General features: G+C 41.7%; 1 protein-coding gene across 1 annotated transcript; it reads right to left on the reverse strand.

The window, feature by feature from the left end:
• Positions 1-217: 217 nt before the first annotated feature.
• Positions 218-8,604, reverse strand: POLR3D (RNA polymerase III subunit D). The gene is made up of 8 exons (XM_044660818.1): positions 8,348-8,604; positions 3,646-3,689; positions 3,011-3,162; positions 2,690-2,814; positions 2,286-2,454; positions 1,338-1,600; positions 840-992; positions 218-693 (listed from the first exon to the last, which is right to left on the reverse strand). Exons 1-8 carry the CDS (start codon positions 8,510-8,512, stop codon positions 571-573), a joined length of 1,194 nt encoding a protein of 397 aa, XP_044516753.1. The 5' UTR covers positions 8,513-8,604; the 3' UTR covers positions 218-570.
• Between the last annotated feature and the right edge of the window lie 6,129 nt (positions 8,605-14,733).

Below are 14,733 nucleotides of genomic sequence, written 5' to 3' on the forward strand. Positions count from 1 at the left end.
CTCAGGGTATCCTGCAATTTGTGTTTCAGGACCTTTAAAAATGATAGATTTCCTTGTGCTTTTTGCTTGAGTGGAGTTAAGCTGGAGCCCTTTCCTTTGAGACTCAGCTGACAACAAAGGACTTGGGAGAAGGAGTTGGAAGTTGAGGCACAGAAAACACCTGTACTTCCCACCAAGATATTTGAGAAAGAGGAAAACAAAAACAAAAAAAAAAGTCTGATTTTCCATGGCTCCATTTGGGTCTTCACTGCCCTTTAGCACATATGGATACAGTCGGTACAAAAAGGATGAGACATAAATATACAGTATAAATAGAGTGGGCACAAGCCCATAAATACAGCAGCAGGCATGTGCATATTTCCATTCGCTCCAAAGGCTATCAAGCCATTCATCACCACTTGGGAAGAAGAAGCCTTTGAGCCCTTATAATCTCTGAAATAGCCAGTCATGATGTTTATTGTAGGCAGGAATTGCAGGCCTGGGTGGTCTTCTGGGTCTCAAAGGAGTTCAGGAATAAAAATCCTAGGGCAAAAAGCAAATGACGCCACCTTCACCCTTAGTTGGCTGCCTCTACCGCTGTTTGTGATCCAATAGGGATTCAAAATCAGGGGAACACACGAGCTTGTGTTTTACATGGCCCAACACTGTCAAATCGCCTGTTCTGCTGTCTCCAATACTCACAGACACCAGCTCCTAGAAGTGAAGGAAGAATAATCCCATTGCCACTCAATCAACTTTTCCTGAACCCCAGTGACCTCTAGTTCTCTTCCTCAGCATCTGGCTCTAAGATCCTCCCAAAAAACTTCACCCCATAGGCCCTTAGGGACTTCAAATATTACCTGCAAAAAGGAGCAGGAAGTACCCACTGTTACATCAAGCGTCACTTTGCCCAGAAGCAGTTGCACCTTTCCTGATTTTCGGATAAGCAGTTTTCCCACCTGACCCTCTGTTAGGTCACTCAAGGTACACAGGTTCTCTGCCAGTTTAGCTTCCTATAGATTAGATGAGAAAGAAGTCATTCTCAATTGTGTCACAAAAATGAGCCACCCTCTTCCCTATGACCTCAAACTATCCCCCCAAAACAGTAGCATTAGGCAGTGAATCAAAGGGACTAGCCTCTTGGCTCTTCAAAAAGCCCTCTTGTAGGATTGCCTGTGGTGAAATCTTCCAAAAGGGTAAGGAGTAGAAAATGAGCATTCCTGGCAAAAATCAGGCTTATAACAAAAATGCTATACACTCAGGCTACCTTGACCTGTGACCCTCAGACCCCTCTTCCCTGAGAAGGTCCCCAGTTCATTGTCCTTCCTATCCCCCACTTACACTCTCCATGATCATACCCGGTCTTTCTCTGGCTTCACAAGAACCATCTGCCCATCCTCTCCTTGAACTTCTGTCTTGATGGGTTTGATATCCTGGGTGGGAGGTTGGCCAGGGAGTGTGTCAGGCAACTGCAGAAACAACAGCTCTTCCTCCTTGGCAAAACTAAGTTCCTTGAGTAAGTCTGCCACAGACACATCTTGAGGAAGTCCAGGCGCCACTCGGCCAGGCTTGGGGGGAGCAGCTGCCCTGGTCTCATCTTCATCTTGTGGTTCCTCTTTCACTGTTCCAGAGAGAAAAAATGAAGGGATCTCTATTGGGAAGCTTTTCTAGAGAGCTGTGTATTTGTGTGGAGAGAGTGTGAAGGTATATGTGTGTAGAAGTTTGGAAATATGCACTTATCAAAAAGTTAAAACTCACTTAATACTTTTTTATGAAATTCCTTATAGCAATAGTCTTATAAACATGGAAAATGGGAGATCCATAAAGGGATTTGACCAAAAGAACATTTAGAAAAGACATTGCAGATAATCTCAAGAGGCCTCTCTGACCCAATTTTTAAAGTTAGGAAACATTCCCTAATTCCAAGGTAAGGTTATAAAATGAATGTATCACAACATGTATTATACTATACATTGCACCAGCCTAAAGGCATGGGAATACTCATTCATTCATTCTTTGTGGGCTTATAAAGCAAAATGCCCCTTGAATTGAAGGCAGCATTCAAAGTATGCATTTCATTCCTGAGCATCCTCCCATTCTCCAAGGCAGGCATGTCAGTGAGCCAGGAACCAGATGGCTGCAGAAAGCTGAGCTGCTGTGCTGAACATGGTCCAGTGTAGGGCAGCAGCCAAGTTACCTCCTGTCATGGCAAGTCCTACTTTCCCGCTAATATTCCTTGGAGGGATTATTTGGAGAGATTCCCCATAGAGGAGAAAGTGAGACAAGAGAGAAGAGAAAGAGGATACCTTTCAGGGCTGGCACATCCACCTCCATGCTTTCTTCCTTGGTTCTCCCTATCCAGGGCTTGACATCAGGTTCTTCACTCTCTTCTTTAAAAAGCCACCCTGAGTGCGCCAGAGGAAGCTGCACAGGCTTGTTTCGAGTATCATTCCTGAGCCCTGGGTCATCTATGAACTGCCAGAAGGAAGAATCAGAAGACTCTTGTAACTTGGCAAGAAGGAGACATATGACATTCAGTGGTACCCAACCTTGTTTTTTTTCCAAACAAAGGGGCAGAGGACAAAAATTCCCAAAACTGGCTGTCCAGCCTGGTGAAGACACCAGAATTCTTCCTCAATCATGCCTGTCCAGAGGTCCTCCCCAAGTACTACAAAGATGCCCTCTTCTCCCTGGGATCCCTGATACCTACATCATCCTTCTCCAGCATGCGAAGAATTTGTTTAGTTTCTTCATCTGTTTCCCTTTTCTCCTTTTTGATGTTGATAATATGAGATGGGCCAAAGTCTGACACGTCCACTGTCTTATCCCAGTTGCCTGCAGTAAATCATTCAGCTCATTTGAGATATGGAAGAATGCAAGAAGATGAGAACACAACTAGGGAATATTAATATCAACCCCTTATTTTTCTCTGACAGGTGTTCCAATTCCAGCATTGCCAGATCTCCACTCAAAGATTTAATTCAAATCCACTAGCTATTTCTTACACTTCAATCTCTTGACATCCTTATACCTTTTTTCTTCATCATTTCAGCTGGACCCTGCTCAAAGATGGAGTGAGACTGGATCACTTCTGGCCGACCCCTTCCCCGACCATGCCCATCTCGTTGTCGATCTCGATCTCTCTCTCGCTTCTCTTTCTTGACCAATATTTCTTCCTTTGGCCTGGAAAAAAGAAAGTTTCACCTTGCCTAAGAGCAGCTCTACCTTATTTTCCCTACCTCTGAAGCTCAGCTCAAAGAAATGGCCCTTTTCTAATTTGGGGAGCATCTCCTTAGGTTTTTGGAGTTATGTGTGGAGCCTTATATTTCAATTCTAAGGGTAAAGTGAGTCAGAACCCAAAAGTGGAGTAATCTCCTTCTGTTCTTTTTACATACAGACCCACACAGATGATTCCCATCACTTTCAACTAAAATAAACTAAAATACAGAAATTTAGATGGTTACCTAGCACAAGATTTTTCAGAAACGTATTTTTGTAACTACAGGGATGCCAAAATGAAAAAGATTCCAAAGGAAAAGTCTTTGGTTTTTCTTTGCCTAAACAGACCAGAGCTTGAGCTTCAGACCACCTTAATAGCTTCATCAAGTCCCAAGATCTTAGAATAGTTAAATGACGGAAAGCTTCACAAGAGGCCCAACCACTTACTCTTCCTTGATCTTCCGGCTAATGATGTTAGGAGTGAAGGTTTTCTGGAAGTAAAATAATAAAAGTCATAAAGTATAGAACACCACACCAATCATTTATCAACTTTTTTTTTACCTATGCAATAATACAAACCAAAGAGAGATTCAAATTTTATAGAGATGGTAATAGGCCTAGGAAGAGCAAGTATCTTGCTCCTACTCATGTAGTAAGGTAGAGCTATGAATGGGGTTCCCAGCTCTCAGCTTCATTTGTATTTGTAGTTTTACCCTCACTTTTCTTGTTCCCTCCAAATCTGTAACTTTACATCTTTAGAAAAAAATTTATTTTTGATACAGCACAGATGTAACACTGACAGATTCATTCTGACAGTGTTCCCCACTGGTATGGGGTCCAGCAAGGCACCTTCATCCTTCCCCTCTCTCTGAACTAGCTTACTTACCATAGTTTACACACACGCTAATAGGTTTGGGGGCAGGTGTGAGCTTTCCCAGAGTAGGGGCTGACCAAGGATGTGGTGACCACACTGCTACTCTATTCATTTTCTATTAAGTATAACCTGGAGTGTGGGAGGTATACACTCTTGCTCTCCAGTGCCCCCAATGATGTACTTTCCATTTAAATCAGTCAACTAATGATACCATCAGTTCTTAATCTTGAAACATTTACTAATAGAAGGCAACACAATAATAATAATAATAATAATAATAATAATAATAATAATAAAATAGCATTTACTCCATAAAAGTCAAAAGTATGAATAGGAAAAAATAACAATCCACCACTAAACTTGAATCATGTTCTTCCACTCATATATTTGGGGAGGGGGGGGGTAGGCACACTTAATTAAACCGAGCAATGAAGCAAATGAGCAAGGAAACTCATGCATAGAGCAACTCAAGATCTGGACTGCAAGCTTGAATATTAGTGATCTCTTTTAAGCAAGAGTCTACATCAGACATCACCTGCTCCTCAATAAGCCTCTCTAGCCTCCTGATGAACGAAAACTACTTCTCTGCTTTAGGGCTACTGAAGCAAAGTTACATCTTTTAGAAAAGTTATAGCATTACACCCTTTGAAGCCTGGAATCTGCCAACCTAATCAGGCTGGCTTTGTTCTTTATGGGTTACCAGAGGACTTACCTTTCTGAAGCAAAAGACTGCAATGGGGAAAACCAATGTCAGGAGGTTTTCTCCAATCAGCTCTCAGAAAAGCAACATCTCTTAAGTGGCACAGATACAACACCCCAAGTGGTTCTCTCTCAAGCCATAGAGTAGCAAAGGACAACACAGGCAGGCAGATATTATTTCTTCATCTGCCTTTTTATTTTTTGTCTTCACCTGATCAACTTTGATTTTTAAGTCCTCAAATCCTTCTTAGGACGAGTAATCTATTTCTAACCAACAAACTCAAAATCCCCAGTTCTATCAGGTATATATTAAAACAAAAAATATACATATAATTTTCCCATAGCTTTCAAACAGTTCAATTTATAATTTTTCAGAAATATCTGAAATGGGGCATACAGAAATGATCTTGTGGACAACATCCCCACCTTTACTCGGTTCTCATGACTTTGAGATGCTTTCAAAAAATTCCTCTAAATATTTTTTGTCTGAGGGACAGTTTACTGTCTCAAGTTGCTTTTCTCACATAAATATCCTTTTGATGACCCTTATGGTTAAAAAAAAACAACAAAAAGTCCATATAAGAAGAAGAAATATTATATGCTAACTGAGATTCCACTAGAAAGGCAGATCTTGCTGACTATATCCACACAAGGCAGTCTATCAAAGGAGGTGATTATCCTGAGGTACTTCTGCAGTGGTCTGGTAGATAGTGACTTAAGGAAAATGGCTGGCAGAGGTGGCTCCTCTAGCTCAGGTGCTAAAAATAAGCTGAAGCCTAATCAAGATATTTTCACTCCTATCCCATCTCCAACCCATCATTCATATTCTGCCCGTCACCTTCCTAATAAACTATTCTGATCTCACTGCCCTTCCACTTAAAAACCTTTGCCTCCCAAATAAAGTCTAAACATCTTATTTACTTGGTATAGTGGCCCTCCATAGTCTGGTTCTAACCTAGCTTCCCTTGAAATACTGCCTGAATTTATTCTACTCTCCAGACAAACAAGAATACTTCTGACAGCAAAGTATAGGTGGAAGTACACTGGACCTGAAGTTAGGAGAGAAGTGGGGTTGGAATCTAACGCTCCAATACAGTGTTACTGTGGGTAGGGGAAGTCAATAGCCTCAGTTATAAGGCAGCTACAAGGACCAATGAGAACAATTATATTTGCTAATGGTCATTATGAAGATTTAATGAGACAGTGTATATAAAATGATTTAAGCTTACCAACCTTAAAGCTCTAGATAAATGCAATCATTATTTGCTGCCTTACCTTCTCCTTTCTTCTTACCTCCTCCCTCCATTATCTTCATGTGTTTAAATCCTTTCCTTTCCTTTAAGTTCTAATTTAGATGTTTCTTCCTTCATGAAGTCCTTCTTAATCCCCATATGAACCCTCAAAATCCTTATAATAGATTGTCTAGTCCTTTCCTTTGTCTTTATCATATTACACCATTTTTATCCTATTTATGTACAAGTCTTATTCTTAAGGATTGAGTCTGTGTCTCAGTTTAATAATAATAATAATAATAGCCTTTATATAGTTATATAGCCCTTTTAAGGTTTGAAAAACACTGACACACCGTTTCCCACCTGGCTGCACTCTTTTTAGATTGACTTCTTCCCCATGACCCTATTCCATGGGCAAAAGGGACTGTTTCACAGGTCTGTACCGGATGTTCTTCCAGCCCCAAAGGGCCTGCAAGAGCTTGTCTTCCCCTGGTATAACCTTTGGTGGATATGGAAAACAACCCAAGAAACTTAGGTCAGAGTTTCTAAAGCAGAGAAGCTGTGGGAGGAAAAAACAACAACTGGTCTCTAAGAGTTAGAATACTTGGAGCAGGGCAGCTAGGTGGTGGCATGCTGGGCCTAAGTCAACAAGACTCATCTTCCTAAATTCAAATCTGGCCTCAGATATATACAAGTTGTGGGATGCTGGGCAAGTCACTTGACCCCATTTACCTCACTTTCCAGGGGGCAGCTAGGTAGTAGATAAGAGAGTCAGGCCTAGAGTTGGGAGGTGCTGGGTTTAAATCTGGCCTCAGACACTTCCTAGCTGTGTGACCCTGAGCAAGTCACTTAACCCCCACTGCCTAGCCCTTATTGCTCTTCTGTGTTTGAACCAATATACCATATTGATTCTAAACTGGAAGATAAGGTTTAAAAAAAAAAAAAAAGACCAATTGGACTACCTTGTCTGGTGACCTAGGCCAAGTCCCTTCGAAAAAGGAGAACATAATACCTACATTACTCACCTCAAAAATGGTGCTGATGACTGCATTTTGTAAGCAACTCAGGGCATACTAGTGGACCATGGTCATCATTCTCATCATCAAAAGGTTGGCAACCAGATGAATTTTTAAAAGCCTAAGCAACACATGAAGATGGCCTGCCAACTAGGTAGAGAAAGAGCTTTGATCTGAATCAGTGAAATCTCAGGTCCTTTAAGTATTAAACTATTGCTGTTATTATTACTGCTTATTATGTGTCCTTGACTTTTCCCTCTCCTTCACAGCCAAGCAGTTGCCAAATCTTGGCAGTTTAATCACTACATCACTTTTATCCATCCCCTTCTCTCCACTCAAAGAACTACTATCCTAGTTCTTACCTGGACTGCAACAATAGCCTTTTAATAAGTGTTTCCTCTCTCCAAGCTAACAAAAACACAGCTACCAAATCAATATTCCTAAAGCTGAGGTCTGACCATGTCATTTATCCCATTCAAAAATGGTGGGGCAGCTACCTGGCTGGAGCACCAGGCCTGGAGACAGGAGGTCCTGGGTTCAAATGTGATTTCAGACACTTCCTAGCTGTGTGACCCTGGGCAAGTCATTCAACCCTCCCCCACAACGCCCCACTGCCCATCCCTGACCACTCTTCGGTCTTGAAATCAATATACAAGTATTGATAAAGTAATGGGTTTTTAAAAAATAAAGGGGGATCATATCAACACTTATCTCCCAGTATTGTTGTGAGGATCAAATGAGATATTTGTAAAGTGTTTAGTTAGCACAGTGCCTGGCACATAGTAGGTGCTATATGTGTTTATTTTGTCTTGTTTTTAATTTTTTTTTTTAAACGAAAGCATAGTATGATTTAGGGACAGGGCTCAGAGTCTGCGATGGGAGAACCCACACTGAAGATATCAAGGGTTCCTGGAGCAGAGAATTCACCTAATAAAATAAGCATTTCCTACGTGCAGGACGGAGTTAAGCTAAGAGGGGGGAAAAGGCAAACAGTGCAGAACTCAGTACAGGAGACAGAGGATATAATCCTGATACAGAATATAAAAAGATAAATGTGATGTGAGCTGGACAAGAACACTAACTCTGGGATGATCAAAGGCTTCCCACAGCGCTAAATTACCAAAGCTACACAGGCAGAAAGAGTACTGAGGGGAAATCGACAATACAAAGGCGCGGGGGAGGGAGATGATGTCTAGGGCACCGAAAACCAAGAAGTGAGCAGTGAGAGCGGACTACAGCGCGAGGGGGGTGGCAAAGTGTGCAATAAGCCAAGACAGGAAGGCTGGTGCGAACCTGGGCAGGCAGCCTTCAGTCACTATCCTTCTTACCTTCTTGACCCCCCCGAGGGTAAGGTCCCTGGAACGGATAGAAGGGAGGCGGCCCGGGGTAAGGGGGGCCGCGGGCCGTCGGCCGATCAGACCCCGGGCCCCGGACAGCGAAGGACGGCCCGCCCCAGCGGGGCCCGCTTCCCCAGCCGAGCTGCCCTCAGACATCCTGAAAATGCCTGAAGCCTAGAACCACGTGCCCGCCTAACCTCCGCCAGGTAGGCACGGAACCCACGGCTATTCGTTCACGCCAAACCCGCAGCTTCAGCCGCGGCCACCATTGCTGCAGCTGCGCCTGAGAACGGGGCGGAACTCGGCGTGTAACTAACTCCTGGGGGCCGCCACCTTGATGAAGGGCGGAAACCAGTCTGGCCGGCCTCTTTCGTCTCGTTTCCCTGTAAGTCAAGGGCGCTCCATGGCGAGGGGCGGAAGTTGATGGGACCCAGTGGGCGTCGCCATTTTGGTAAAGGGCAGAATTGGAAAATGTCAGTAGTCTATGTTTCTTTCCTCTCTACCGACATCATGACTTCATCTCAGGAGGATACTTAAGTGTAGCCATTTTTTTGGAGGGCGGAAGTGTGACTGCGCAGGGGGAAGGGCGCTCTGACTGTGCATTTGGACGCGCATGCGCCAAATCGTCTTCTAGCGCCGAGGCACCCTGATATTTCCTTTCCGGCTTGGAGGTCTACGTTTTAAGGTGCTGTTGGGGTCTTTTTTTCACAAGACCAGAGCGAAATAATTCCTGCCTCCAAGGACCTTACACTATCATTCATTCATTCGGTCAGTCAGCAAGCATTTATTGAGCACCAACTGTGTGTTAGGCACTGCGCTGAAAGGCAGAAGACTGTCCTTACTTTCAACGGACTGAGAGTCTGATGGAGGAGGCAACATGGAACAATTGTTAAAACAAGACAGAAGAACAAGTGGAGATGATCAACGGAGGATAAGCCCTAGAATTATAAGTATGGTCAACATAGATTCAAAATGGAATCAGTGTTATTGTGAGAGGAAAGGCACTAAGAGCTTAGTCCTGATTTAAACAAACATCAGGAAAGGCTTAAAAGGACTAGCTAGTGCTTGAGCAGAGTTGTAAGAGGCAGCTAGATGGCACAATGGATGGAATGCTGGAGGCATTCCTGGAGGCAAGACAACCTGAGTTCAAATTCAGCCTCAGACTTTAGCTGTGTGACCTTGGGCAAATCACTTAACCCTGTTTGCCTCAGTTTCCTCAGCTCTCAAGTGAAGTGGAGAAGGAAATGGCAAACTATTCTAGTATCTTTGCTAAGAAGACCCCCAAAAGACTGAAAATGACTGAACAACAAAGATGACAGTGGATAGAACACTGAGCTTGCAGCAGGGAAGATATGAGTTTCAAGTTTAATCTCAGACCCACTGCATGACCCTGGGCAAATCACTCAACACCTCTGTGCCTCAGTTTTCTCAACCACAAAATGGGAGTGGTGGTGGTAATAAGACTACCTCCCAAGGTCTTTGTTATGACGATAAAATGAGACAAAAAATGAGATAAAATGAGTAAAGTGCTTTGCAAGACTTAAAAGTACTATATAAATGCTAGTGGTTGTTATTGAAGGAAATCAGGAATTCCAAAAGACTGGAGGGAGGACATTTTAAGCATGGGTACACAGCTGGTGGAAAAGTAGTAAGATGGTAGATGAAACATTGTGTGTGGGTAAGAACAAATAATGGAGTAAGTCCAGTGACAAGAATCCTAGGCCTAGACTCATCTTCCCCAGTTATCAACTGGCCTCAGACACTACTCATTTCCCCCCTTTTGCCTCATTTTCCTCAATCTCAAATGAGTTGGAGAAGGAAATGGCAAATGACTCCATATCTTTACTAAGAAAAGCCCAAATGAGGTCACAAGGAGCCAGAAAGTCTGAGAAGACTGGAAAGAGTCAGATTGCAAAGAGCTTTAAATACAAATAGAGGAATTTTTATTTCTCCTGGAGGTAATTAGGGAGCTATTGGTATTTATTGAGTAGACAAAGGGAAATAGGATGATGGCTTGAAGGGACAGCAGAACCTAATAATGATTTTAAAAGTATAACCCTTTGCCCCCTCCCAATTTCCAGTGCTTTTTCTTCTTATATTACTTTCCATCTACTCTCTGATAGTCAGTTCACATCTTTTAAGCCCCTACCATGTTCTAGGAACTAGGCTAAACTCTGGGAATACAAAAAAGAGGCAAAAGGCACTTCTTGCCCTCATAATCTAATGGGAGAGACAAGAAGCAAAAATATTCAAACGGATAAGCTATATACAGGATAAATAGGAAATGAACAAAAGGAAGACACTAAAATTAAGAGGGGTTGGTAAAGACATCCTATAGAAATTGAGACTTAAAGGAAGTCAGGGAAGCCAGTAGTGGAGATGAGAAGGGAGAGCATTCCGGATATGGGAGACAACCAGAGAAGATGACTGGAACCAGGAGATGGAATGTCTTATTCTTGAAATAGGATTCCCTGTTTGCCTCTCCACTTTGAAGACAGAACTTCTCCTTGGATGAGATCAAGCTCACTCTCTTGAATTGAGTTGAGCTTAGATTTTATCATGTACCCATCTAAAGAGCTCATTCATTCTTATACATATTTTCTGATATATTATAATCTGTATAATTCTCTAATTTGTTTGCTCTTTTGCTTAGATAAATAAGTTTACCAGCTATTCACTATTTATGATGGTCTTTTGTGTAAATATCATTTGGTGGGAAGGAGTCAAATTAGCAGGTGTAGTAAACTTGGGAGCTCCCCTTCCCCCCTTAAGAGTACTTAGGGAAGTGACTTTCCTTCTGAACCCTTAAAAAATCATACTTCTAGAACAGCAACTTTTAGGGATGCAGAAAGATATTATGATCTGATTTTTCTCTTGGAGACTGGAAGAAAGAATAACCAACTTTGTGGGGCTTCTAGGACTGGCCTGCTTCTCTCCCTCAACTAGTATGCTGACAGTGCCTTTCTTTTGTCATTCAGTTGTTTCAGTCATGGTTGACACTTCATGATCCCATTTGGGGTTTTCTTGGCAAAGATGTGGAGTGGTTTGCCATTTCCTTTTCCAATTCAAATCACAGCTGAGGAAACTAAGGCAAATAGGGTTAAATGACTAGTCTATGGTCATAGGGCTGGTGTCTGAGCCAGTTTTGAACTCTATCCACTCTGCCACCTCATTGCAATCTGCCTTGCATAGTGCCTAGCATATGATAAACCTTTTTTTAACCTCTCACCTTCTGCCTTAGAATCAATACTAAATATCAGTTCCAAGGCAGAACTGTAAGGGCAAGGCAACCGGGAATTAAATAACTTGCCCAGGGCCACATAGCTAGGAAGTATCGTAAATCTCATTTGAACCCAGGACCTTCTGTTTCTAGATCTGGCTCTCCATTCATTGAGCCACCTAACTGCCCTAGTAAATTCTTTTTAAAAAAATTCATCATTCATTCATTAATTTTAATTTTAAATTTTAGTTTTTAGAAAAATTGTTTCCATGGTTACATGATTCATGTTCTTACTCTTCCCTCTTCCACCCTTCCAACCCTGCTACCCATAGCATTTCCACTGGTTTCTTCATGTGTCATTGATCAAGACCTATTTCTATATTATTGATAATTGCACTAGGGTGGTTGTTTAGAGTCTACATCCCAAATCATGTCCACCCTAGTAGACTCTTAAATGCTTTTTAATTGAAGTTAAACATATTCATAAACATAAACATGAATATATACTTTTATATATTTTATATTTTATAGTGCTTTGTAAACCTTTAAGTGCTTTATAAACGTAAGAATTTTCTTCCTTTGATATTTTGAAAGTTATTTTATTTGCATTATAATAATTCTTACCTCCTGAATGTTGGGCCAACATGAAGAACATCTTCTACAGGAGGGAAGGGTTACAATCTAAGAGTGGAGGGCATGCTCATATAGATGAAACCAAAGTATAACAAGGATCATTACTTTGATAGTTTCATCAAAACCACAGTGAAATAAGGACTGTTACTTTGATAGTTTGTAGTGCATCTGTTTCTGGAAATTAAATCCACAGTGTGCTGAATGCCTTTCTCTGACTTGGATCCAATGAAGTATATTTCTTGCTGCATAATAATAAAATTAGCATTTAATGGGGCTTGAAGGTTTGCAAAAACACTTTTAAAATATCACATTCAATTCTCACAACAACTCTGGGAGGTAAGTTTATTATTATCTTTATTGTACATATGAGGAAATTGAGGCAGGCAGAGGCTATGTGATTTGCCCAAGGTCACACAGCTAGGCACTGTCTTAGGCTGGATTTGAACTCAGATCTTTCTGACTCCAGGTCCAGCAGTCTATCCACTGTGCCACCTAGCTGCCTCTATAACTGGCTCATATTTTTTTTGGTGATACATTTCTCTGATGTTATTTCTTTTGTCACTATTTCTTTACATCTCCTTATTTGTAATGTTACAGTCTGTTCACACCCACCATATGCCTCTCCATTGCCCTTTGGATGATCCTCAAATTCAATTCTATAAAAGATAGCAATTTTCCATGACTCATAACCATCTGGAATCACTGGCAGAATATTGGTGATAAAAAGATGAACCTTTATTTCAGTGGAAAGCTAGGATCATTAGATTATAGAAGGAAGAGGTCAGGGAAACCTCTGATTTCCTAGTGTAGGGCCAGGAAGAGGGGTATGTGCTCTGTTCTCTTGTTGAAGAACATGGGCCATGTTAAAATGATGTAGTAACATCATACTGGTAACTGGTGGGTTATGTCAGATCAAAGATAAGTTAGAAGGAGCTGTCTGTTCTATGGGATTTTTTTTAAACCCTTACCTTCTACCTTAGAATCAATACTCTGTATTGATTCCAAGGCAGAAGAGTGGTAAGGGCTAGGCAATGGAGGTTAAGTGACTTGTTCAGGGTCACACAGCTAGGAAGTGCCTGAGGTCAGATTTGAACCCAGGATCTCCCATTTCTAGGCCTGGCACTCAATCCATTGAGCTACTTAACTGCCCCCTTCCATGGTGTTTAATTAAAAAAAAAAAAAAGCTAGAGAGAAAAAAATATCCCCATTTGGAATGCATCTGATGTTTTCTATCATTTGGGATTCTAGCAAGGGGAAAGAGGAAGGGAATTTCACTTTCTTCCTCAGTGGCAGCGGTGGCCACAAACACAGGGCAATGAGAACATATCCTTGTCTAAAATAAACCTTAGTCCCAGGCCATTTGTTTCTTCTGCGTTTGTTTCCCTCCTTAGCCACAAGTCAATGAACAGCAGTCTTTTTTTTTTTTTTTTTTTTTTTAATTTTAAACCCTTGTACTTTGGTGCATTGTCTCATAGGTGGAAGATTGGTAAGGGTGGGCAATGGGGGTCAAGTGACTTGCCCAGGGTCACACAGCTGGGAAGTGGCTGAGGCCGGGTTTGAACCTAGGACCTCCTGTCTCTAGGCCTGACTCTCCACTGAGCTACCCAGCTGCCCCAATGAACAGCAGTCTTAAGAAATGAGGATATCTAGCTTTGGTAGGTAATTTGTGATTGCAAGAGTTCTAGGGGATGGTTGCCATGTGCCCAGTGGAAGATGATTCCTATAATGGCATTCTTCTCAAAGAAAGAAATGACCCTAGAGAGGGATTACCCTAAAACCTATAAAATTAAAGGACCATGCCCATCTGACCAAGAGATCTGAACCTTGTGATTTCCTAACAGATGTAGGATAAATGTGAAATAGCAGTCCTGGCTTTTTCAGGAATACAATGAAGTTTGTTTTCACCCCTTGGGATAAGCCTGTATATTGGCTATTTTATGACTTTTTTTTTTGGTTTCTGTATTTGTTAATGCATATTAGTAGCTTTATGCTTAAGCATTTTCTGGGGAGGAAATAAACTGCTGTCTTCTACCTAATGTTATGTTTGTAAACCGAGTCCCATTTTCGTCCATGCAAAGCACTGCCTCTTTGTTAGAAAAAGAATATTCATGTGAGAAATATTCCAGGGATGGAGTGAATTTCCAGAGTGAAAAGACTTTTGTGGCATTGTAGACAAAATCCTTTGGGGTATCAGGAATGTAGCCTGGAGAAATGTATTATTAACCTTGTATAGATGGGAAAGTGAAACTCAGTGATCATCAATGACTGGTGGATCTGAGCTGCAATTCTTTTTTTGGCAATTCCATTGTGAGTTAAAGCACATCTTATTTGTGGGCCAATGATAGTATACTCCCTTCATTATTATTTCTTTGGGGGGGTGCATTTTTATGCTCTGGGGAAGCAAAATCACTTGGTCTTGAAAAGGTAATGGATTCAGTGAAGCTGGGTGGGTTGGGAGGGATTTAAGGGGTTTGGGTAGATCTTATTCACTGCAACGACAAGAGTGAAGCCATTTTACTTTGGA

This window comes from Gracilinanus agilis, chromosome 2, assembly GCF_016433145.1.
Source record: "Gracilinanus agilis isolate LMUSP501 chromosome 2, AgileGrace, whole genome shotgun sequence".
In the NCBI taxonomy this organism is placed as follows: Eukaryota; Metazoa; Chordata; class Mammalia; order Didelphimorphia; family Didelphidae; genus Gracilinanus; species Gracilinanus agilis.